The sequence below is a fragment of the Peromyscus maniculatus genome, chromosome 7, assembly GCF_049852395.1.
Source record: "Peromyscus maniculatus bairdii isolate BWxNUB_F1_BW_parent chromosome 7, HU_Pman_BW_mat_3.1, whole genome shotgun sequence".
NCBI lineage: Eukaryota > Metazoa > Chordata > Mammalia > Rodentia > Cricetidae > Peromyscus > Peromyscus maniculatus.
This window is the reverse complement of record NC_134858.1, coordinates 57,679,733-57,705,794: the sequence shown is the minus strand read 5'-3', so window position 1 is coordinate 57,705,794 and position 26,062 is coordinate 57,679,733. Positions and strand designations below refer to the sequence as shown.

At 47.8% G+C, this 26,062-nt stretch overlaps 1 protein-coding gene across 2 annotated transcripts in view; it reads left to right on the top strand.

Annotated features, from left to right (window-relative positions):
* Thsd4 (thrombospondin type 1 domain containing 4) overlaps positions 1-26,062 on the top strand; it is a 579,159-nt gene that overhangs the window by 82,269 nt on the left and 470,828 nt on the right. For both annotated transcript variants that reach the window (XM_016003663.3, XM_076575392.1), the window contains exon 4: positions 12,270-12,631. In XM_016003663.3, the coding sequence (XP_015859149.1) occupies positions 12,270-12,631 (362 nt within the window). The remainder of the gene's footprint in view (positions 1-12,269; positions 12,632-26,062) is intronic.

Here is a 26,062-nt window from a genome sequence, read left to right as displayed (position 1 = left end):
TGAGTTACGATCTAGTTATAAGGGAGGACGATTTCCATGTGGCTGGTGATGAAAGAGACAGGTCAATTTCAGAAGCGGGGAGTGTTTCCTGTTACGATTGTGTTGTAAGATCATGTCCAAATATTTACCTCTTTGCATCGTTTGGATGATCCCTGGCTTTGAATTCAGCAGAAGTACGTCCAAGGCTTCCTTTGCATTTTGGAATGAGAGAGATCTGCTTGGAGCCTCTTATTGGCTGGCAGGGGAGCCCTAGGCACAGGCTGGGATTGCCTCCATTGCTCTCATGATACTTGAAGCAGATTCTTAAGTGGCAAGAATAAGCATTCTTCCAGGAAAATCAAATGTCTGGTGGCAACAGAAGGGGTGTCTGTTCCAGTCAAATCCAGTCGGCTCATTGGACCTATAGGGCTGTCTGAGCCACAGACATGCTGGTCTTAAGTCAAACAGTGAGCCAGAACAACCTTGGGTCTATGAGCTAGCATCTCTGCCCATAGTTTCCTACAAGTCTGCCCTTCCATCCTTCATTTTTTTTCTATAGCTCATTGGCTGCTCAACCTGCTGACCAAGGGTGCATTTCCCAAAGTATCTTCCTGGCATACATGACATGTTAGCTAGGTGGGGCCTCACCAATGTGTTCCTGTCCTGTGTCATAGACTCTGGGCTGGCTTCATGTGGAGTGGCAGATGTAGAAATAGGAAGCTCGAAGGTGATAAAATGATGTACCTGGAATATTTGAGGCTGAAGAAAATAGTAACAAAGGGTAGAGATCCAAAGCCTGGAGGGTAAGTGTGTCCAGTGGCCAGCGATTCTCCCAGACCAGGCAAGCTTGTTGAAGAAACATATTCCTGGGTCCTCCCCGCCCCCAGGGATTCTTGTTTGTCAAGTTTGGTGTGAGAGTCAGGCACCTGCATTTCTCAGTACTGTGTGAAGTGGGCTGTGTTGTAAGTCACCGTGAGGAGTCACCTGTGAGAGACCCAGCACAGGACTAGAAAGAACAGAGGGATACATTATTTGTGAGTGTTTGTTCAGTGGCTTGTGTGTGGATAAGTGTGCTGGAGTTGAAGGACCTGGGATTTTGACCATGAGGATTCTCCACGGGGAGGGCACAGGGCTTCAGAGAGAGCCTAGAGCAAGGCAGACAGAGCAGCAGTCTCAACGCACCCAACTGGACCCCACTTTGATGACTTACAGCTGGCTGCATGTCACGGTGTTCCTCTGTACAGCCCATACTTTAGCTCACACCTCCCCGTCCCTCCTCTTCCTCCTGGCCTCTACTCACTTCTCATTTGCTTGGGTTATTTGTAAATGCATCCTTCATCTGCTCCTGGGATGCATGTGTAGTGTGCATTCACGTGAGTAATTAACCACTGGAGAGATTTTCACCAATCAAGGCCAAGGGGTTTTGCTATATTCTCCCATATCTTTGATGTGCGTTCTCTCTCTTCTCTCCCTCTTAACTTTCCCTCTCTCCCCCTCTCCTCCCCTCCCCTCCTCCCCCTCCCCCTCTCCTCTCTGTGTATGTGTGTATATGTGCACACGTGGCAAGCATGCATGTGGAAACAGGTTGGTGTTGGCTGCCATCCTTAACTGTTCACTGCCTCGTGTTAGGAGACAGGATCTCTTATGGAACTTGATGCTCAGCAGTTTGATTAGGCTGGCTGACCAGCAAGCTCCTGTCTCTGCCTCCCCAGCACTGAGATTACAGATGTGTGTTGTCATGCCTGGCTTTTACATGGGTGCTGGGGATCAAACTCAGGTCCCCATGCTTGTGTGGCAAGGGACTGGTCCACCTTCATAATCTTCTCTGAGGGTCTTATTTTTATTTTGCATTAATATTAATTAATTAATGTAATTAATATTAATGCTGATAAATAAGATTTGAGCCCTTTCGTGTTGTGTCAGCATAGGCAATCATGATGTGAGATCCAACCATCTACTTAAAAACAGAAACAACAAACAAACAAGACCATAAGTGATGGCCTTGATTGGCATGGCTTGACGGGAGTCTCTCTACCTCTCAGGTCTCCTGTCCAGGATCCCTGGTAAAAGCCGGCCTAGCTAAGCTGCCAGCTGGTGATCCTTCTGTCCTTTACCCTCAGCTTTCTGGAATTTTGTTCTCTGGTCTCCAACTAAGGTGTCTTTTTCCTAGTGTTTGTTTTAGGGAGCTGACTTGGTTGTGTGGCTGGCTAATCAAACCTCCTCTTTCATGTCTCTCCTAGAACAAGACTTTAAGATGCAAGAGACTTTTGCATGTGACTCCTTTCCTACGAAGAACAGATGGGAGGCTTAGTTTTCAGTGAGAGAGTTAGAGACTAGTGAAATGGGACATGATTTTGAATTAGTGCCGAAACCAAATACATTTAGAGTGGTGCCTCATTAGGGGCTTCCTGGTGGCGAGGAGAACGTTCCGGGGCTTTCGGTGAGCAGGACACCATCCGCTCCTGGTTTAGTCTGTGCCTCTTACTCCCCACCCTACAGTCTGTTCGGAATCTTTTCCTGTTTAATCTATTTATTTTTATTTATTGAGCAAGCACTATTGTAACCATGGCTGAAATTTTTGAAATGACAAGAAAACTTCCAGACTCAGCTTTGGTAATAGGTCAGATGTTTTCATTTTTCCACGTCCCCTTCCAGACTTTGCTTATAGGCGTACAGAACCTTTACATTAGTATAATCATGGTATAATTTCAAGTTTGTATTTGGCATTTTTTTTTACTTTATATTATATTACAAGACTGTTTATTGCATTGTATTGCTCATGATTACGGTGTTTTGTTGAATCATGAAACCCTAATTTTATTTGGCCATCTTTTTATTTGGCCTTATGGATTTATCCCTTATACAATGTGGGTGTGGTGGTGTATGGTTATAATTCCCATACTCAGTCTCTGGAGGATCGTGTGTTCAAGGCCAGCTATATGGTGTTTATATAGTTCAAGGCTAGACTATAGAGTGGGACTCCCTCAAAACAAAAATGGGGAGGAGGCGGCCTTGATGAAATAAAACCTGGCTGTGATGGAGCTGGTGTTTCCTTCTGTTCTCAGAGCTTCCCTATCGTCTGTCCCTGCAATCTCTGACCCAGTCAGCTTCAGCATGCCTCCTGTCTTGGTCCCCTCCTTGCTCTGGAGTAACCTATGTAACTCCTTGGCCTGGGCTTCTTCCATGCTGCTGCTTCTGACAAATAAAGACCAACAAGTCTATTTCTGTGTGTGTGTGTGTGTGTGTGTGTGTGTGTGTGTGTGTGTGTGTGTGTACATGTCCAGCACATGTGTGGAGGATAGAGGATAACAGGAATCAGTGCTCTGCTTCCACTTTGTGGGTTCTAGGGATTGAACTGGGGTTGTTAGGCTTGGCGGCAAGCGCCTTTACCCAAGTTGAGCCTCCTTTCTGGCTGAGTTCGCTTCTCTGATGTGGGGATAAAACACTAGTGGCCATGACTTGGGGGAAAGAAGTGTTTATTTCCCATGACTTGGGGGAAAGAAGTGTTTATTTCATCTTGTACTTCCAGATCACAGTTCGTCACTGAGGGGCAGGAGCCCAAGGCTGGAGCTGAATGAAGCAGAGAGGAGAGAGGAATGCTGTTTATTGGACTGCTACCCTATGGCTTGCTCAGCTGGCTTCGTTGATGTTCGTGTTGTTAAAATACATACCACCCAGGACCACTTGGCTGGGGGTGGCACCAACCGTAGTGGGTTGGGCCCTTCCACATCAGTCATTAATCAAGAAAATACCCCCCACAGCCATGCCCCCAGGACCATCTGAGGGAGGCAGTCCCTCATTTGAGATTCCTTCTTTCCAGATATGGCCAGGTTTGTGTCAAGCTCTCTGAAACAAACCAGCACGGTGGCTAGACCAGCCACGCATGTCTCTTTTGGCAATCCCAAATAGCTGCTTTCTCTCCTTCAAGTCATGCCAAAGGCAGACCTGATTCATTTCACATCATGCTGGTGACCACATTTTATGTGTATAAATCTGCCATCATTAGATAACATTTAGAGTTCTTTAGTGCACGCCACAGAAATAGCAAATGCAAGAGAGGCTAGGTTGGGATGAGTCTAGGATGGAGGTAGGATGTGGGTGTGGGTACCATGGAGAGTAACACCCCCACAAGAATCATCTCAGAGCATGGACGGTCAAGGGAGTGGATGCTAGAACAGAGGACCCAAAGCCATTGGTCTCTTGGTCACCGGTTAGGAGATAGCACTTCCAGTTAGTTGATCTTCTCTGTTTGCCTAGGCTTTGACTAGCTGGCCCCTGAAGACATTCCCAATGCCTTTTATCCAGCATGGAGACAGAATTCCTAATAGGCCAAAAGGAAAGGGCTACCAGGTTAATCTACACGCATCTTCCCATGCATGTAGACTTATACATGTCTCTGACTGGCATGAAGCAACTTTCTAAATATCCGAGCCAAAGTGGTGTTAGTTGCATCATCCAGCTCCCAAACCAGAATATTTGAGGAATTTCAGTTTCCCTTAGTATTATCACAGCTCCGCTGTTGTGCATCTCAAGTTGTGTTCACTTGGGACATGATTACCTCCTTTCTCATGTCTTTAAATGGCATTCCTTCCTTCCACCCCCTTATGCTTGCTCCTTAGTGAGTGTTCAGAGAGGTCTCACAGTGCTGAGGAGATGGCCCAGTCACTGAAGTGCTTGCCTTGTACTTACAAGGATCTGATCTCTATCCTCAAAAGCACAGAAAAAAAGTCAGACATGGTGGAGTGTATTAATGATCCCAGTGCTGGGTGGCAGAAGTGGGTTGATTCCTTGGCTTGCTAGCCAGCCATCCTTGCCAGATTGGGGGATTCTAGGCCAGTGAGAGAACCTGTCTGAAAAAAACAAGGAAACGAGGTGAATGATATCTTGAGGAACAATACCAAGGTTGACCTTTGGCCTCTATATGTGCATGCATATATGCGTGCGTGTGTGCGTGTGTGTGTGTGTGTGTGTGTGTGTGTGTGTGTGTGTGTGTGTGTTTGACACACAAAACCACCCAGTATAGTGTGTGCGCGCGCACGCGCGCGCACACACACACACTATACTGGGTGGTTTTGTCTGTCAACTTGACACAAGCTAGAGTCATCAGAGGAAGGAGCCTCAGCTGAGGAAATGCCTTCTTGAGATCCAGCTGTAAGACATTTTCTCATTTAGTGATCAACAGAGGAGGGCCCAGCCCATGGTGTGTGGTGCCATCTCTGGGCTAGTGGTCCTGGATTCTATAAGAAAGCAGGCTGAGCAAGCCAGTAAACAGCACCCCTCCATGGCCTCTGCATCAGCTCCTGCCTCCAGGATCCTGGCCTGTTTGAGCTCTTGTCCTGACTTCCTTCAGTGAGGAACAGCAATGCTGAAGTGTAAGCCAAATAAACCCTTTCCTCCCCAACTTGCTTTTGGTCATGGTGTTTCATCACAGCAATAGAATAACATATCTCTCCCTGGACTCTAGTCCTCACCCCACAGGAGACACATCATGTTTTCCAGAGAAGGGTCTCAACATGGTATGTGCACTTTGGACATGTCCATTCTTTAACTGTTATTCTACCCATAAGCCCTTCCTGTTCACATCCTTGAAAATCTCCAGTGCAGTGGAGACAGCGCCCCTCTGATCCTATGGTTGGGTCTGCTTCTTATGCATTGTAAGACTTTGAACTCATATCATCTGTCCTCCCAATAAAGGGGCATAGAAGCATGCCACCTGCCCCTGCTAGGTGGGAGTGTTAGATGTCCTACTTAGTCACCCAATGAGCCCAATGGAGTGGCATTAAGGCTCATCCATTTTTGAAGCTTCCTCCGTAGACCACACTATTGTTCAGTGACTGATCTGTGAAGTGGGAAAGAGAGCCGCGGAAATGCATCCCCTGAGAATCCGGCTCTGGGCTGTGTTGAGCAGTTTTAGTGTGAGGATGTGTTTGTCCCTCCCCTTTGCTCTTCCTGCTGTCACCCTCTGGTTTTCCCCCTGTTCTTCCAGAGGAGGCTTGTCGTACCTTCTCCAGAGATGCAGGTGCCATTCCTGTGGACATCAGCACCCACTCCCGCCCTGGCACCTGTGTGCTGCTGTGTTCCACAGTGGGAGATGGCGTTTGCTGTTTGCTTATTCCTGTTTTCCTTTTCTGATCATTTCAGTCATTTTACTGAAATGTTCCTTCGGAACCACCAGTCTCAGGGGATGAGATCATTTCAAAGTAACCACTCCAGTTTTAGTGAACTTCTGTTCAAATGTGCAGACCACCCCTCAGGTGACTCCAGACGTGACTGGAATTGCCATAGGACCCATCCTGACTATCTGGGAGCAGATAGGAATTTTGCTAACACTGTAACTTGTTTGATTTCTCTAGGGAAGATGACAGACAATAGCTGTTCTGGATGTTCAGTTAAATAATACAACTAAAGCAATTAGCCCTTTGTTGGCCTGGGTTCTGCACTAAGTAACTAGTGGTTGCCATTCTTGATATTGCTAAGCTTATTCTAATAGGTCTGGCCTGGCAGCTGCCTGCAGTATTCATGATCCCCTGGGGCAGCCAGCTGGTGATCCAAAACTGGTAGACCTAGGCAGGTGGGTGTTGGAGCCACAGTGGCTTCTGCTCTTTTCATTCCTGCCACTCTGCTTGGCATGGAAAGATTTTCCAGTTGGGCTCCTCTGGTTGGCAGAGCCAGAGAACTCTTAAGTCGTCATATTAAGTAAAAAATTGCATATGAAAGTGCAGTCTTGTAAATCAGATCTGGTCAAAGAGGAATTTTTTAATGCTTAAAGAGAGATTGCTGTGAACAGATTTCTTATATTATCCTACGTTTGTTTTTCAACAATTAACATGTTATAGAAACTAGTTTAGCAAATGTAAATTGGCCTCACTCCTATCTATCTATCTATCTATCTATGAATAATTATATTCCATTATATAGCAAGGGTACTTCTCATCTAGCTGGACTCCTTTTTAGAATGTGTCTAGACTCTTCATAGTTGTTTTCAATTTGTTCTTTTCATATAATGATGTGATATCAAGTCTTTTATATGTATGTGTAATATATATGTGATATTATGTGATAGTTTGAGTAGAGCTAGCATAAACTGTGGAAGGTAGACTATACTATTAAATCCCGGTTCTGGAGCATGTGGCTGGACTATCACCATGGGGAGTCATGGAATTTCAGGTCGCTTACTGTAGAATCACATTAGAAATTTGAGAATTCATGTCAGTAGAATAGAATGGAATGTGGTTTCATGTTCCCTTCCCACCAGAGTCTTGCCCAATTTGGCAACCGGATGCTAAATTAGGGTGGGATTAGTTGAGGGAAGTGGTCCCCTGTGTAGTTGCATGTCTAATGGAATGTTACAGAAAACATATTGGTTCTCTGTTACCGCGAGATTGGGAAGGGGCAGACGGCATATCTCCCCAAAGGTATCAGAAGCATCTTCCTGTCTTTGTTCTTTTATCCCTAACTGTCCTTGCACTAGAAAAACCACACACATGGAATTACCCCTCCTTTTGCCCCTGTTTTCCACCAGCAGGACAGGCAGGGTGGAGTTTCATGCAGGAGAAAAATGCCCAGGAGACCAGGGGAATGGAGAACTGGGTTTTAGGCTGCTCTGTGCCCCTCACTAGCCTAACAACATAGCATGTCACACAGTTCTTAGGACCTCAGTTTCTTCCCTCTGCACTGAGCAGAAGAGCACAAACCTCCCAGGTAGCTGATGGGGCACTAGGGGACTCTGAAAACATGACCTGGGTGGTGGTAGTTTGCCTCTGTCCTGCCGTGGATCTGACTTCCATGCACATGTGTCCATCAGGGAGAAGGCTTGTGGTCAGAGCCACTGGTATACTTTGCTGCCCTGTCCCTGAAGTCCAGTGCTCTCTGTTACTGGGACAAATCACTACAGACTTGATGGCATGAAACAACAGAGGTGACCTCATCGTTCTGCAGGCCAGCTGTCACCAGCCATGTGTGCTTTCCCAAGTCCCTGGTGGAGACCTCTTCTCCTCTTCTTCAGCACGTGGTGGCTTCAGGCCCCCTGTGACTTTGGCCACACCCCGACCCTCTTTGCCTGGGTGGTTGCATTGCCTTTTCCCCAGTTCTGTGTCTTCTGCTTCATCGGACCCTGGCCCCCCTTTCTTTGCCTTGCCCTGTGTTCCTAAACAGAAAAACCTCCCCGGGTGCTCAGTGCAGTGGGGATGGGCTCGTGTACTCCGTCTGAGGGCAGAACCTCAGCCCTCTACTCAGCAGCTCCCAGCCATCACCCAGACCCGCCTCCGCTCATGTCTGTCTTCTTCTTGCTTTGAGCTGCAGCTGGCTCACCCCATATCACCTCTACCCTGGCTTTGGACCTCCGAACATAGCTTCCCTAAATCAGATTGTTGATGCCAGCTGAGGTCTGCCAACGACTTCAGTGTGACAACCCCCTTGCCCCTCTGCTTAGCTGCTGCTTTTATTCCATCCTGCCCTCGTTACTTCCAGAACCTTCAGGAGCCAATTTAAACTATAAAGATGATTTGGGATGACTCAACTCTACAGTTTTGTTAAAGGAAGGTGACCTCAATGACACATCAGTAGCTTCATGGTAACTGATTACCTGAGGCAAGAGCTCTGCTTAAGACCTAAGCCCTGCCTTTTTAGTGACCATGGGAACAGCTGGAGTGCTTATTAGGCAGGTTCCTGGTCAGTTCTCACAGCACCTTGTGAGACAGGCTTAGTGCCATCACTCATAGGTGACATCATGCGTGACACCATGTGGCATTCTGGGAGTCAGCCTTGTCAGGTTTGTTCCAGATAATTCTGGGACTGCTTCATCACTTAGGTAAGACGTTTGAGCTGGCCAAAGCCAAGGTCAGTAAAAACACAAATGAACGAAGAGCCATGACTATCTGTGGGTGTCTTGGCACTGCATAGATAAGCCCATGGCTTGCTGAAAAGAATCCATGTTCTGCAGAAAGCCTAAGATTGGCCCAGTGCTCCAAGGATAGGAAAGGCATTCTAGGAGGATACTTTGGAAGGGCATGTCTGCTAGGAAGAGAGCAAGTTTTGAAAACTGATTATGTCTGAACCCAGTATAGTAATTGGGAGCTAGCCACATAGTGTCTCTGAGCCTCAGTTTCCCTTCCATATAAGGAGATTAGTGGACTGGTATAAGACTAAGATTATGGGGGCTGAGAGATGGCTCAGGGGTTAAGAGCACTGGCTGCTCTTCCAGAGGTCCTGGGTTCAATTCCCAGCAACCACATGGTGACTTACAACCATAGGATCTGATGCCCTCTTCTGGCATGCAGGTATACACACAGAGCACTCATACATAAAATATAAATAAATATTGTGTATGCAATTAGACATTCAGCAGGTGCTTAGCAGTCACACCTCTGCTGGAACTCCCTTATTTACCCTGGGAGGCCTTCTCAAGCTTCCCACTTCATCCCTCCAGCCAAGGCAGCCTGTCCCTCCTGGAGCCTTCTCATCATGTGTTGACAACGTAACCTGCTGGGCGGCCGCTCGTGTGGACCTGGGTGCTTTCCTCTGTTGCCAGGGCCTGATGTGGTTAGCTTGCTAGCTTGACCCACTCTAGGATCATCTGGGAAGAAAGTCTCAGTGAGGAAGTATCAGGATCAGGTGGGCCTGGGGGCATGTCCAAGGAGGGTCTTCTTTTTTCTTTTTCTTTCTTTCTTTCTTTCTTTCTTTCTTTCTTTCTTTCTTTCTTTCTTTCTTTCTTTCTTTCTTTCTTTCTTTCTTTCTTTCTTTCTTTCTTTCTCCCTTTCTCTCTTTCTCCCTTTCTCCCTTTCTCTCCCTTTCTCCCTTTCTCCCTTTCTCCCTTTCTCCCTTTCTCCCTTTCTCCCTTCTCTCTCTCTCTCTCTCTCTCTCTCTCTCTCTCTCTCTCTCTCTTTCTTTCTTTTTTTTATCTATTTATTTTACATCCTGGCGGTAGCCTCCTCTCCCATCCTTTCCTCCCAGTCCTTCTCCCCTGTTACCTCCTTTCCACCCTCATCCCCTCCTCTTGCATCTCCATCCAGGAAAGGGCAGGTCTCCTATGAGTACCAATAAAACTTGGCATGTCAAGTTGCAGTAAGACTAAGCACCTCCCCACGTACTAAGGCTGGGCAAGGAGGCCCAGTGTGAGAAGTAGGGTCCCAGAAACCAGTAGAAGAGTCGGAGACAGCTCCTGTTCCTGCTGTTAGGAGTCCCTTAAGAGGACCAAGCTACACAACTATAACACATGTGCAGAGTGCCTAGGTCAGTCCTGTGCAGCCTCCCTGGTAGTTGGTTCAGTCTCTATGAGCCCCTATGAAACCATAATTGTGTGAGCCTTCTCATGGAGGGTTTTCTTGATTATGATAACTGATATGGGGTGACCCCGTCCACTGTCGATGACACTATACCAAAGTTTGGGCCCTGGGCTGTATGAGAACGGGGAAAGTAAGTTCTAGTAGATGTACCTACATCAATTCATCTTTCTCTGCTCTTGAGTGTGGATATGATGTGATTATCTGCTTCATATTCCTGCTGTTTTGACTTGTAATAATTCACCTGGAATTTTATAAAAAAACAAACCTATTTTCCCCTAAGTTGCTTACCATCAGGGTATTTTATCACAGCAACAGAAATACAGTAGAAGATGGCCTGATTCTGAGCCAAGTATACAGCTGGTGCTCAGAATGTGACTATGTTGAGAGAAAAACATAGCTTCCTCTTCAATGGAAAGAAGAGAGAGTTTATTCTGGAGCCAAGTGTAAGTGGCCATGGTCCAGGAAACCAGATTCAGGTTATCCCAACACGATGTTCAAATATTTGTGATGTTTTTTATAGTAACAGGAAAAAAAATCAAAGAAGGTAAATTTAAAATACATTGGTGGGAACATCAGTAGGGCGGGTCACAGCCAAGTCTATAAGCCTAAGATGTTATCTAATGACATTCTTAGCCTTTGGGTTGGTGAAAGTTAGGGGGTCTCTTTGTACATTCTAAAAAGGATTTGCCCCAAGAGTGTTAGGTCAAATTCAGAGGTGAGCAAGGAATGGCTATGGTAATGGTAACCCAAGATTACCCAAGGTTACCCCAAGGTAACCCAAGGTCTGTCACTGCAGCATTCCAGCTCTCCGTAATGACAGAAGTTCAGGTCGGTCAGTCAGCCCTGCAGAACCTTTAACACGTGTGCAGCCTTTTATCTTGGCACTTCAGTTCACCTCTGCAGAACAAAGGAACCTCCCTGGAGAGGCTTTCAGCACAGTGCCCGGCATGGCAGGTCTCTGGAAAGACCAGCTCAACAAAGTGTGGAATTACTCTGGCTAGAGCTTGCGTACTATGATGTTGCCCACCTCTGGTGTGTATGGAAGCAGGAAAGTGATCATGATTGCTTGCTAACACGTTCTTAAAGCCAAACTTTGCTGTGCAAGGGCAACCTCACTTATGACCTAGAAGGCGTTGGGACCATTCTCTTAGCAAATTTACTGGCGTTGGGTGCTCAGAAGCTTCCTAGTCATGTTTAAGAGGAGGAGGTGGTAGTGTGTGTGTGTGTGTGTGTGTGTGTGTGTGTGTGTGTGTGTGTCCGTCCCAGCAGCCTGGCTCAGGGGCACAGCCTCCAAACTGTTCCAGCCCTTGGCTTTTCCTGCAGGGAGACACGGGCAGGTTTCTCTGCAGCTAAGGGGAGCCCAGGCCTTCTGGTTTGGGGGAGAGGCATCCAGCGGGAAGTTGAAGAACCGGACTCCTGAAGACTCCATACCTGCTCTTTGAGACCGCAACTCACGTATTAGCTAATTCCCTCATTGCTGGGACATATATCCCACAAAATCAACTTAATGAAAGGTTTCTTTGACACATGGTTTGAGGGTGCAGCCCACCATGGTGGAGAGGGAGGAAATTGGCGGCATCTTGGGTGTAGTCAGAAAGCAGGGAGGGATCAATGCTGCATGAGGCTGCTCGTGTTTGTCAGTGACCCCGGGCTATGGCATAGCGCCATCCTCGCATAGGGTGGGCCTTCCTACTGTGTCTTAATCTGGAAAAACCCTCCCAGATGAGTGTTTCCGTGGTGATTCTGAATCCAGTCAAGTTGATAATAAAGATTCGCCATCACAGTGCCCAAAGCCAGGACTGTACTGTGACTCTCCTGGCTTCTGGGCACTTAAATTGTCTCCTATGACTGAGTTGGTATAGACTGTGACCCAAGCTGAATTATATGCACTCCGTCTTGATTCTTTATTGTACCCTGTGTCCACATGGGTCCAGTAGAGAAACTTAGCCCTGCCCGAAGCTTCTCAGGTTCAGATCCTATTCATCCTCTGTCTCTCTGTCTCTGCAGGTTCCGCAGCGGATGGCAGTAGCAGATGGAAGCCCAGAGGACAGCGGTGGTGGCTCACCAGGAGTTTGGGGCTCCTGGGGCCCCTGGTCTGCCTGCTCACGCAGCTGCAGCGGTGGTGTGATGGAGCAGACCCGGCCCTGCCTGCCCAGCTCCTACCGTGGCCGCGGAGGCTTGCGGCCCAGTGGCCCTACGCTGCCCTTTGCTGGCCACGTTGTGTCGGCTGTCCGCACTTCAGTACCGCTGCATCGAAGCCGTGAGGAGCAACGGGCCCTGGTGGGCTCCGACGCCAGCCGCCCAGGCCCCACAGTGGTTCGGGGCAGCCGACACCCGCAGTCCCGGGGCCGAGAACCCTCAGAGAGAAGGTATGTGCGTGTGCCGTGGACCCCGTGTCTGTCCCTGCCTTGGACCACAATGGAGTCACTGCCTTCGTTCTGCAGAGTGGGAGGAATTCTTGCCTTCACCCCTTATGTGCATAAATGTGCCTGTGGAGGCCAGTGGAGACCACAGAACAGCATCTGGTGTGGCTCTTCAGGCCGAGTCTACCCTTTGGTTTTTTTGGGGGAAAAAAAAAATCCCTTACTTGGCAGAAACTCACGGCTTTGGTGAGGCTGACCAATCAGGAGCCTCCAGGATTCCACCTGTCTCCTCCTCCCCAGCTCTGCCTGGCTTTGCTCCCCAACCCCCTCAGTGTGTTCCTAGGGATGGAAGTCAGGTCCTCCTCTTGCAGACAGTTGCTCTACTCCCCGAGACACTTCCCCAGCCCCCACTTAGCTTCTGACTTATTTTTGCAGCCTCTACAGTAACCAAGGCCACTCCTACCTGCTCTTTGGTTGTAAAAATTACTTCTAAAAGTGAAGGAAATTCGGAGAAGCCATTAGATGTCACACCTCAGGGAGACCTGTGAAGGTGGGAGAGGAGGAGGGGACCCTGTGTGCTGGCTGGACACAAGGTAGAGTCATCTGAAAGGAGGAGCCTGCATTGAGAAAAACACCATACAATCTGGCTGTAGGGCATTTTCTTAATTAGTGATTGATGGGGAGGGCCCCGCCCATTGTGGGTGGGGCCACCCCTGGGCTGGTGGTCCTGGGTTCTGTAAGAAAGCAGGCTGAGCAAGCCATGAGGAGCAAGCCAGTAAGCAGCACCCCTCCATGGCCTCTGCATCAGCTCCTGCCTCCAGGATCTGCCCACAGGTTCCTGCCCTGCTTGAGTTCCTGCCCTCACTCCTTTTAATGATGAACTGTCATATGGAGTGGTGAGTGAAACATGAACCCTTTCCTTCCCGAGTTGCTTTTGGTCATGGTGTTTCACCACAGCAACAGTCATCCTAATGAAGACACCTGGGTGCCAAGATGGCACCACTGTGCTGCGGGGGACTAGAAACCACTAGTCACAGGCTGTGTGGATTTAAAGACAGGACACAAGACACAGAGACTTGCTAAACAGTGTGGTCTCCTAAACAGACCTGGATAATCACAAGTTGTCCACGTTTTAGAGAGAGAATTCGGGATGTATTTCACATATGGTTAACAATCCCTGTAGGATGTGGCATAGCCTCCATGGCCAAACACAGGATAGTTTCTGCAAGGAACCGTGAATGCTTCTACCAAATAGGTTAGCAATAAGACTCTAAATAGCCTAAACCAGTGAAGATCATGTTTCCTGCCCAGTGAGGATTGTCACCAAAACATAATAAAAAGGCAAAGACAAAAACTTGCTTTTCAGAACTCCTGATTTCCAAACCGAGGTGAGGTCATCCCTCGGGCTCACTGTGTGCCCATGGCGTGCCAGGGGCTGCTCTTGCCGCTTCCTGCTGACATCTGAGACAGGCGCTAGGGTTATTCTCCTCTTAGAGGCCAGGAGACAGAGGCTCGCTTGAGACTGGGCTTTCCCCAGAAGCAGTGGGCGAAGAGTCGGGGTTCACATCAAGGCGGTGGTGGCTCTAAGGAGATGATAAAGCAGGGATGATACCCTCAACGTCTGGGGACTGAGGAGTGTGAGTGACAACCCAGAGTTGTAGAGCCAGCCAGTGAGGTGAAATGTGAAGGTGTTGCTGCGTCAGACTCCCAGGTCCTTTCAGTACTCAGGTCTCTGTGGGCACCGGCTTTGGGGCTAGAAACCCCGGGGGTGGGAGGGAGATCCTGGGAGGGGAGAGGGCTCTGTGGTTGAGCTTCCAGGAGATCTGTGAGCCTCATGCCCAGGCTGCAGGCATTCGGCTGAGCATTTTGATAGCAGGGTACCTTGTCTCTTCCAACTTATTGACAAAGGGCCAGTTCCCTGCTTACTGTGAGGTTCCTCCTCATTTTTACCATGCTCTTGTAAATTGACAGTTTCAGATGAAACAATCCAAATATTAGCTGGGAGGCCTGTGCTGCTGAAGAATGCTGGGCTCTTCCCGCCTGACGCAGTCCACATTTGCTTATATTTATCAGTCATTAGGCGCCCGCACAGTATATCTAACCCCAAGGAGAAATGTCAGCATGTTCCATGGAGAGTTGGCCGCTCTGTTCTCTGTTGTGGGTTGGAGATTTGAGGCGGAGGCCGTTGGTGTTTAGCTGCTTGTAAAAACTGTTAGGTTGCTGAGCCAAGCAACTGAGAACTTAATTGGAGCCATATAATAAATAGAACGATTCAACCTTCCTACAAATATTTATGCAGTATCCAGTGCGTAAATAAAGGAGGGCCCCAGAACAGACACTACGGTGGATACAGACTGCTCTGTGGGACTGTAAGGTCCTTACTGGCAGGCTGGAGCAGTTGTTTGCAAACTTACCATGTTCTTACTCTCCACCACCTATCCGTGTGTGTGTGTGTGTGTGTGTGTGTGTGTGTGTGTGTGTGTGTGTGTGTGTGTGTGCTGGCTCCCTACATTCATGGACATGTGTGGAGGCCAGTGATTGATGTCGGATGTTCTTCCTCAATTGCTTTCTAGCTTGCTCTTCTAAGAAAGGTTCTCTCCCTGGACTAAGAGCCTAGGACTTACTAAAAGACTGGCTACTGAGTCCCAGAGACTTCTTGTTTCTGTCTAACACCCCACCCCACCCCAGCACTGAAGTTCCAGGTGCACACTGCCATGCCTGGCTCTTTTAAATGTGGGGTCTCAGGGATGAAATACCAGTCCCTATGCTTGTGTGGCAAGCAATTTATTGACTGAGCCGTCTCCGCAACCCAAGTTACTGCTTTTTAAGCGTGAGAATCCTTTCTGCGAAATCATTCTGAAATGGCAACTCAGTTTGTACCCTGGATGGAAGCTGGCTTGCTCTGCAAAGCACCTCAAGGCCAGTGCTGTGGAAAAGTGGATTCTAGACCCAGACAGTGCAGTGGTTTTCAGCCTTGCCTGGAGACTAGACTCCCCTGTCTTCCCACCTCTTTGGAAACGCCATCTGCACCATATTCCAAACCTACCTCAGAATCTCTGGGCTCATCCACAGACAGAGACAGTGTTCTAATCCAACCCAGTTTGGGAGCCACTGGTCTTTGGAACATCATATTTGTTTGGAAAGGAATATGGAAATTAAACTCGTCTTGCAGAACTTTCTAGTTTGGTGAGCACATACCACAATCTCTTGCAGTATGTATGTATGTATGTGGAGAGGTCATAGCTTGTTTAAAAAGAGCTATAAGTCCCCACCCCCTCCTTATCTACTGGGGATCCAGTTTGCAGGTCAGTAGTATAGGGACAGACCCCAGAAGTTGAGAGCCACCACTCTGGAGGGCTAGAGGACATGTATGCAAATGTCATTCAGTGTGATGATACAGTACCAATCACAGTAATAGAGACCACGTTGGACTCTGGCTCATGTACAGTGCATTTAACACACGTACACAGCTCCACTAGGCAGACACTATTCTTCACATTTTACACACAAGCCCGCAGACACTCTGAAGAGTGTGGGAACTCACTCAAAATGACTCACATCAGAAGCAGCAGCTGGTCTGGCACACACAGGTCTAACAGAGTGCAGCCTGTGACTTATTTCCACTGTGGGTGTTTTTGAAAGGGAGGCAGCTGATAACCAGCAGGTGTGGTCAGAGTCGCTGCTTAGGGAGCCGGCAGTCTTGAGAAGTGGAAGGTATTTCATAGCCAAGCCTTACCCCAAGTGTCTCCCTCAGACTATCCAACCTCCTTCATCAGGAAACCCCTCTCGGCATCTAGTCCTAGGTACCAAAGGGGTTAAGAAAACCAAAAGCCACGGCCCATTTTCTGGGGGGTCCTTACACTGTGGTGACAGGAGATGGGTAAGCCCTCTAGGTCCTGCGCATGCTGGATGGTGGTAGAGGAGGGGGCAGACAGGAAGACTACCCGCAGCGGTGGGGTTGAGCCTCCTGCTGTGAACAGAATTTATTTAATGAGCTCTGTCTGGGAGCGTTTTTATTCTACCTGCTTCCATAGCAGGCCTTTCTACGTGTTGTCACGCAAACACGTGTGTGCACTGTATTCTGCTCTACAGCCTCCAAGGGGGGTGCTCCTGCTAGAGCTCTCCTAGAGAGTTCGGGGTTCAAAGAGTTTCCAGTCCCTGACCCTCAGTTGTCTCATATCTCTTATGAGGTTAAGAATGACGGTACCGATTGTGAGTTAATATTGATTCCCAACTTGACAGCGTCTAGCATCACCCAGGAGACGAACCTGGGTGTGTCTGTAAGAAGTTTTCTAGATTTTGTTGAGTGAAGTGAGAAAATGTACCCTAACTGGGTAGCACCCTTCCCTGGGCTGCCACCCTGGACTGAATGGAATGAAGGGCACTGAGCACCAGCGTCCATCTCTCCCTGCTTCCTGACTGTGCATGGCATGCGGCCAGCCGCCTCACACTCCTGCTGCCACACCTGGCCCGCCACAATGGTCTGCCTAAAGACCTGAGTCCATATCCCCAGCTCCATGCCATATAAAAACCGTACACGCCATATACATCTGTAGCTCCAGCTCTGGGAGGCAGAGACAGGAGGAAGCTAGGAGCAGTCTAGCCCAACCTGTGAGCCTGCGAGCTTCAGGTCCAGTGAAAGAGCATGTCTGGAGGAAGAGTGACTGAAGAAAGACATTCTGACATCAACCTCTGGCTTCCACAAACAACTACGTGGGTGAGCATGCCAGCATCCACCCATGATTACCCGCCCCCCCCCCACACACATTTGTGTGTGATGATGGTCAAGGACTTCATCGCTAAGTTACATCTCCAGCCCTGTTGTATATATTTGAACTCAATTTTTTGATTGGAGGGGAAAAAAAGAGATGCCAGAGTTTACATAATAACAAGGTTCCTTCCAGGCCATAGGCGCTTATTTTAAGAAATTGTGGGGGACGTCTGTTCTTGTGAAAAGTGTCTTCAGTTCCATGGGTGTGGGGTGCACACTGCTGTTTGCTCTGGCAGGACTCACCCCAATGCCTTCCCCTCCTCTGCCATCCACTCCTTCCCCTTCGACCACTTGAGGGGCACAACCTTAGGGAGAGAGGACGAAGCCGACTGCATGCCTTTATGGAACCCACTGGCTAAGACCCGAAGGTGGAACTCCCCCTGCCCAATGCCACCTCAGACTACCACTGCCCTGACTCAACAGCTCAGGAATGTCACTCTCTGCCGCCGAAGGCATTTCTGAACAAGTTGTAGGAAGGAGCAGAGGGTGGGGAACCTGGGGTCCTGGCTGCACCCAGGCTGTGTTACCCAGGTCTCCTCCTGGACTAGATCTCATTTCCTGTGAGGCTTCAGGTTTCCACCTGACCCACGGAGCCATTTCCCCACCACCCCATCTTAGTCATCTTTAAGTATATAGCCCGGCGACAGTAAAAGCATTCTTCTTGGTGGCCAGTCACTACCATTCATCTCTGTAACTCATTTCATCCTCCCAGACAGACTCGAACCATTACCCAGTAATTCCCACTTTCTCCTTACACCAGCCTGGGCCCATGCCATTTTATTTTCCGCCTCAAGTCTTTTGACTGTCTTACTTAAATGGAGTCAGACAGCATGTGTCGTTTGTGATTGAATTGTTTCATTCAGCCTAATGTCTGCAAGGTTTATCCATGTTGTCATGGGGCAGAACTCCCTTTCTTTTGAGGGTAGAATAATATTCTGTTGCCTGTATGTGCCTCGTTTTGTTTATTCATTCATACATCAATGGACACTGGGGCCTGCCTCCAGGTCTTAATGATTGTGAATAATGGCTGCCATAAGCACGGGTGTACAAAGGTCTCTTCATGGCTTCACTCTGGGTTCTTTTGAGTGGATGCCCAGAAGCAAGTTGGAACCACACTGTGTTTCTATTTTTCATTTCTGAATTGTATGTGTGGATGCATGAGCATCTGTCGTGGCGTGTGTGTGGAGGTCAGAGAGCAACTTTTGGAAATCAGTGTTCTCTTTCCTTCCACCGTGTGGGTCCCAGGGATTGAACCTGCGTCGTCAAGGCTTGGTGGCACTGAGCCCTCCCAGCAGCCCTCTAGTCTCAGTTTTTCTGAAGAATTGACACACTGCCCTCCCCAGTGGTTGTATCACTTCATGTCCCCATAACATTACACAAGGGTTTGAGTTTTTCTGCATCCTGTCTGTGCATTCATATGGAAGCCATCCTAACGGTTCTGGAGGAGCATCTCATTGGGATTTGCATTTATTTTTTTTTCCATGCCTTGCTGGGCATTTATATATCTTCTTTGAAGTGTCTCCTCGTTTCCTTGGAGAAACTTTCCTTTTGTAACAACAAAGCCACCATGATGGTCTTGTCCATTCTCAAAATGTTTGTTCAGTGCAGGTGATGTCCCAAGCCAGACTCGATCCTCAGAGTCAAGAACACAGCCTCACAGATGCACCCTGTTGATGTTTAATAGTCAATTGATTTCAGTTTCCACAAAACAGTATACAGAACAGCAGCCACTTCCCTGAGGACTTCGGGTCATTTTTGAGCACTCTGGTTGACCAAGGACCCGCTCTAAGCCTTCCCTCCCCGTAAGCTGCTTTCCTTATACTTGCCTTCATTGGCCGGTTGGTTTGATCACACCTGTTAGCCAGCTGGAATCTGGGAATGGGGCACTCAGTAGCTTTTAATCTCCTTCCCAGCAGGCACTGAAGATCTCAGCCTTTACGTCTTAGAGATGTGTATGTAGGTGTTCAGACATGTAATGCCATCTGTAAAAATTCAGTCTCTCTCTCTCTCTCTCTCTCTCTCTCTCTCTCTCTCTCTCTCTCTCTCTCTCTCTCTCTCTGTGTGTGTGTGTGTGTGTGTGTGTGTGTGTGTGTGTGTGTGTGTGTTCCTTTGGATGTTTGGGGCATAAAGAGGCTAAGAAGCTTGGGCTTCCCAGAACTCCCCTGAGAAACAGAACCCATTTCCTTTTGGAGATACCCAGTCAGGTCAGAATGCCCTGATCCACGCTCTACAGATAGACCTGAATTGCAGGGATGATTTATGGGCAGATATCAATTACTGACATTTTATTTTTACTTTATTATTTCGTGTGTGTGTGTGTGTGTGTGTGTGTGTGTGTGTGTGTGTGTGTCCATCCGTGTCTTACGGCATTTAATTAGGATCGCAAGAATGAACATGAGTAGGGGGTTGTGTACTGGAGCAAGGACAACTTACCTATGGCTGCACCACTGAGAAATGTGATCCCAACACCCCACCCCCCACCCCCGCCACCCCATTCCTAGCTGCTGTCGGTTCACTGTCTAGCTCTTCGGGGAGGTGGGGCTTTAGGAGTCCTATCTCCATCCATGATTGGCATGTGGATGGCTCGTCTTCAGCAGGTAGCCTCTGCTGCTGAGAGTTCATGGGTGCAACAGCTATGGCGTCTTCATCACAGCCGTGTAGTAGTGTTTTATAGGTAACAGACTCGAAAGCCAGAGTCAGTGTCGTCTTCAAGATCCTGGGGAAGAGGGATCAGGTTGAAACCCAAGTCTGCATGTCATTCCCACCCCACATTTGCCCTGCTAGAAGCCCCCTTTCTTCTTCCTCCTCTTCTTCCCCTCTATCTCCTCCCTTTCTTCCTTTCTTTTTTCTTTTTTTTTAAAGTTTTTGAGACAGGGTCTCCCTGTGTATCCCTGGCTGTCCTGGAACTCACTCTGTAGACCAGGCTGGCTTTGAACTCACAGAGATCCACCTGCCTCTGCCTCCCGAGTGCTGGGATTAAAGGTGTGCGCTGTCACCATCTAGCAGAAAGCTCCCTCCTTTCAAGGTTAATGGTAGCACCCATTAACTAGACCGATAAAGAAATATTACTGTGTGAAGTGGAAAGTGCAATTGTTTTCTAATATCTACCCTGTTACTTTTGTAACAGAGAAACTGCCTTTACCGGGGGGGGGGGGGGGGGGGGGGGGGGGGGGGGGGGGTGGGGCCGGCTCTGAGGGAAGCCCAGAGGAAACACTGGCTAGCATGAAAAGGTAGCTGTGCCAGGTCTTCACGTGTTTTAGTTTCACGTCTGTTGCTGTGGTAAAACACACTGTCAAAAGCAACTAAGGGAGAAAGGTTGTGTTTGCTTGTGAGTCCGAGTAATACTCGGTTATTTCCGGGAAGTCAAGGCAGGAACTCAAGACAGCAGGCTAATCGCATCACATCCGGGAGGAGAGAAAGAAGGCATGCACACCGTGTTTACTGTTCAGCTACCTTTCTCTTACTCTAGGACACAACCAATGGTGACACCCACTTCAGGACAGTCCCCTACAGACATATCCCTCCCTCCATCCTGATCTAAACAACCCCTCATTGGGACTCTCTTCCTAGGAGGTGATTCCAGGTTGTACCCAGCTGACAGTTAAAACTAAGAGTCACAAGGGGGCTAGAGACATCTCTCCAGCTCAATGGTTCAGAGCACTGGCAGCTCTTCCAGAGGACCTGGGTTCAATTCCCAGCATCCACATGGCAGCTTACAACTGTTTGTAACTCCAATTCCAGAAGATCCCACACCCTCACAAATACCAACGCACATAAAATAAAAATAAATATATGATTAAAACAGAACAACAAAACCCCTAATCATCACAATGTGGAAATTGAATTGCTTTCAGGTCTTTCTCTGCATCTTAGGGCTCAATAGAGATGACCAGGCCATTGCTGTTGTGTGTGTGGTCTTTTGTTTTCTTTTTACTCCATTACTTTCCTTTGTGCGTTTTCTGGGCATCGGGCATTATGCTAGACCCCGCAACAAGAGACAGGTGGAAGAGACATGACTCCCAAGGCCCTCCGTGTCTTAAGAAGACACACCCCATGTTCAGTGATGTGTATGAGCAGAGGCTGTGGGAGTTCGAAGTGGGTCTAGTTCTTGGGCAGTCAAAGTGACTTCTTGGGAGAGAGCACTACTGAAGGATGACTTTGCATTCTTATTAGGTGGGAAAATGGGAAGGAACCAAAAAAAGACTTGACACATGTGTGGCATGGACGTGGCTTGGTGATGCAAGAGGAACGCTTCAGCCTTCTGGTCCTCAAGAGGCTCTTGATGCTGGGGAAACAGGAAGCAAAAGCACACTTAGATGACTAAGGCCCAGAGAGGGGCAAGAGTGCTGCTCAGAATGTGGACTGAGGGACAAGAAGAAAAAGAATGGAGGAGCCAGGGAAGGCTTCCAGGAGGAGGTGATCAGTGAGCTGAATTTGGAAGAAAGGCTTTAGTACAGCCTGCATGAAAAGGGCATTCCCCGAAGAGTAAACCCGAAGAGGGAGACCCAGAGGCAGGAGTGAGCATGCCGGGCTCTAAGGTAGCAAAGGGCTTGTTGGGGCTGGAGCTCAGGCTGTAAATGAAATCCAGGCTAGCCCGGGGAAGTCCACAGCCTCCTTTTCAGAGGGGGACCATTCTGTCCTGTGGAAGGCTGAACTAGAAATCCTTTGAAAAAGACAAGCCCCCTGAACCCAGAAGGCCGACTGTTTCTCTTTAAAACAGGCTGTGTATCCACGTATGCATTTCATTTAAAGTTCTTCTTAGCGCCCCTGGGATCACAGTGTTAGCCCTGCCTCCTGCCTTCTCATCCCCACCCATCTCAGGAAAGCAGGAGTTATTGGCCGAGGAGTCCAGGCTTGCTCCTTTAGTCCTGTAATAAATACATTTATTTCTGATGATGGTGGACCGCTCACCACAAACTTAATTGCTTAAAATAATGAAAACGATGAAAACAAATCATGTAAAGAGCTCTTCAAGCCAGAAGTCCAAGACTGAGTTGCTGGCAAGACTATACTCCTTCTACAGTGTCAGGGAGAATTTTTCCTTCCCTTTCCAGCTTCCAGAGGCCAGCCCTCCCGTTATGGGCCTCCCTTTTGCTGCCTCTCGGCTGGCTAGGGACCTTCTGCTCCACTCAGGTAAGAAGCATGATGGGCAAGGAGAAGTTTGTCAAGTGCTGCTCTTTGGGAGGCTGTGTTTCCCGGTGTTGGCAGCAGTGAGCTGTGGCAGTGGGTGGATGGGGGCAGTACCAGGTATGTAATGGACATTATATTGAGAAAGCGTCATGTTCTATTGGAGCTCATGGAGATGGATGATGTAGCTGGATGTAGGAATGGGGTTACCAGTGCACCAGCTTCAGACCCAAGCATGTTTATGTCGAGTGGCCTTGGAGACCCCTTCACTGGAGGTGAGCTGCCACTCCCCACAAGCGTGTGACAGGGAGGAGAGAACAACAAAAGAAAAGACATGTCCTCTTGGGAAGAAAGGTGTAAAAACCAGAGGACCAGGAAGTCCGCTGTGAGACTGTCTCCTAGGAATGACAGAAGCTTCACCCATGATACCTCAACAATATGGCTACCAAAATGAGATCTGAACAAGGCCAACACTAATTGACATCCTAGCATGGAAGGGGAAAATCTTAGGGGCTCTAACCCTAGACAAAACTACAGGCAGCTCCCCAGGGATGAGCCCACTAATTGGTTATCCAATACTAATTGTTCAGTCTTGAAATCATATACATATAAGCAACACTACATGAACTCAGTTGGTTTTATTTATCTATTTATACATGTATGTACACACATATGTATATATAAATACATATATACATATGTACACACACAATTAAAAAGAGGCCATGAATTTGAGAGGGGGTGGGCTAGGGGCTCATGGAAGGCATTGGAAGGAGGAAGGGGAGGGGGAATAACGTTTTCACATTTTAATTTAAAGAATTAGATAAAAAAAAAAAAGACATTGTACTGAAGCACATATGAACTCACAGAGACTGGGTCAGCATACACAGGGCCTGTAAAGGTTTGAGCCAGATGGAGTCTGAGCACTGAGAGGGGAAGTGGACACAGCCCTCACTCATCCCTTACCCAGAAGCTAGCTCCAACTGAGGTCCGCTTGCAGAGGAAAATTAGTTTTCCCCAATGGAATCTTCCTGGGTATTTTTTTGTCTTATAATGCTTTGTCTAGGCATTTTTTTTTTTAAACTTTACAGGTGTCTCGCTTATATATATTATGATTTCCGGTTTTGTGTTTTCATGGGATTTCTGTGTGTACGAAGGTGTGTATCTCTGGTCTATATGTGTTTCTTGTGCTTTTTCTTTGGCTCTTTCCCCCTCCTCCCAGTTTATTTTGTCTTATTCTGACCTGTTTGTTTTTATTTTATCTTACTTATTATTACTATTTTTTAGATGCCTGTTCACTTTGTAATAAGAAAGAAAGAAAGAGTGTGATTTGGGGAGGTGGGGAGGTGGAAATTATCTGGAAGGAGTTGGGGGAGAGAAGCATAATCAGAATATATTTTATGAAAAATATATTGGAAAAAATATGTATATATATGTGTATATATATATATATATATATATTTGAAGCCGGGCAGTGGTGGCGCACACCTTTAATCCCAGTACTTGGGAGGCGGAGGCAGAGGCAGAGGCAGGCATATCTCTGTGAGTTCCAGGATAGGCTGTGTGTGTGTGTGTGTGTGTGTGTGTGTGTGTTTGAAAAATATTTTTTTAGCAATTTTTTTTTTCAAGACAGGGTTTCTCTGTGTAGACTCAGCTGCCTAGAACTGGCTCTGTAGACCAGGCTAGCCCTGAACTTAGAGATCTGTCTGCCTTTGTCCTCAGAGTGCTGGGATTAAAGGCATGTGCTACCACCACCCAGCATCCAATATATTTTTCTAAAAACAATGGACAAAAGCCTTTGTGCCCTTGAAAACAGCTGGAAGGTAAAGCACCCCTGACACAGGTTCCTGTCATTTACCCTATGATATGAAAATGGGAACAGTGGGAGACACACTGAAGGGTTAGCCTCAGCAAGCTCCCATGTGGGAGGCTCAGCCATGGAGAAAAAGCTCACTTGGCAACTCCAGCTGACTGCCTCAATGGGGCTTCCTTGGTCTCTGCTAGATGTTTTGACCATCCAACTTGAAGATGTTCGTTATCTGTCTATTTATCTCTTGCTATTTATTATTTCACTTCAGCTTGTGAAAGTAATAAACTCCCTTATTCAAAACTGAAAGTACGGCCATCATAGGTCACTCTCCAGACCATACAGCACCATGTTATAGTTCTTGTACTGGCCTCCAGTAGAGCACCCCTTAGCCCTACAAGTGAAACAACTCTTCTGAAGGCCTGCACGTTGGGATTCATTAGCCCTTACCAGCAGCCTGTTGTTACAGCTCTTGGCCCTGGGTCTGAGCCCCTCATCCCTCATCCCTAGAGACTTGACTGGTGACCAGCGCCTGTTGGTTCCCTTCTCCAGCTTCCTACAGCCTCCTTGCTTTCCCAGCAGAGCCTGCTCACCGCTCAGCTGTCTCTGCCACAGCTGCTCTGTTACGTCCACTGCTTCTTCCTCACGGTTCCTAGTTAGCCCCTTGCCTATTACTGCTGATAATAGGCAAAGACTACTTGAAAAAAAGGCCCTTTCTGAGGCTAATGTGGCTACACCAGTGGAGTCCGCACAGGAGGAGTGTCTCTCGAAGCTCACAAGTGTTCCTGAGTGACCTGTTTATATAGTCAGGGAAGAGGTGTTTGGACCAATCACAGTACACCTGACATGTTAATGAGGTTTTGTATTTGGGCCAATCATAGTCTTTCCTCCTCAGTCCCAGTCACAGGCTCCCTGATAGGCAGCCAAGGAAATTATCCCCCCCTGTGGCTTAAGAAGAAATTATTTTAAGGTCACGTACAGTTCAGCGAGGCTTGTAATAGCAAAATATCTGGTATACATCGTTCCAAGTGGAAGTAACTGAGGCCGGGAGCTGGTGCAGTCAGCCACCATCCTTGTGTGGTTCTCTGCTTATGTCCATGACGTGTTCAGGATGGCTGGTGCCAGTATAATGGTAGGTTAACTGGCTGTTTGACTAATGATCCTTTTACCCAAAGTAGCCAAAACAGCATGGAGAAGTCCACCATCTTCCAATCAGGGAGTCAAATTGCCCCATCCCCCACCATCTTTGCTTATTTACGGGAAAATGAACATGAGAAGGAGTGGTCACAATGAGAACTTACTATGGTTAACTCTAATAATGGTCTTGAATAGATCTGAATGACTCTTAACATTTACATACATTGTGCTCCACAGACTGGTGGCTTCCCTGTCTGTTTCATTACAGCCTCACTCTCTAGCCTGTTATTTCCTCCTCCTGTCCTTGATCTGTCTTCCCCCTTCTTATTCAGACCTGTGTGATTTCACTGGGCTATGCTGACAATCCAGAACAATTTTGTCCTAAGTTCTTAGGCTCAATCTCTATATTTTCACTGTCTTTTAAAGATATGTTTTATTTTTTAGTTACATATGTATTTGTGTGTTAATGTGTGGGTATGTGCACATGCATGCAGGTACCTGCAGAAGCCAGAAGAGGCTGTCAGATCCCCTAGAGCTGGAGTTATAGGCAGTTGTGAGCAACCTGGCATGTGTTTGGGCTGTGATTTGAACTTGG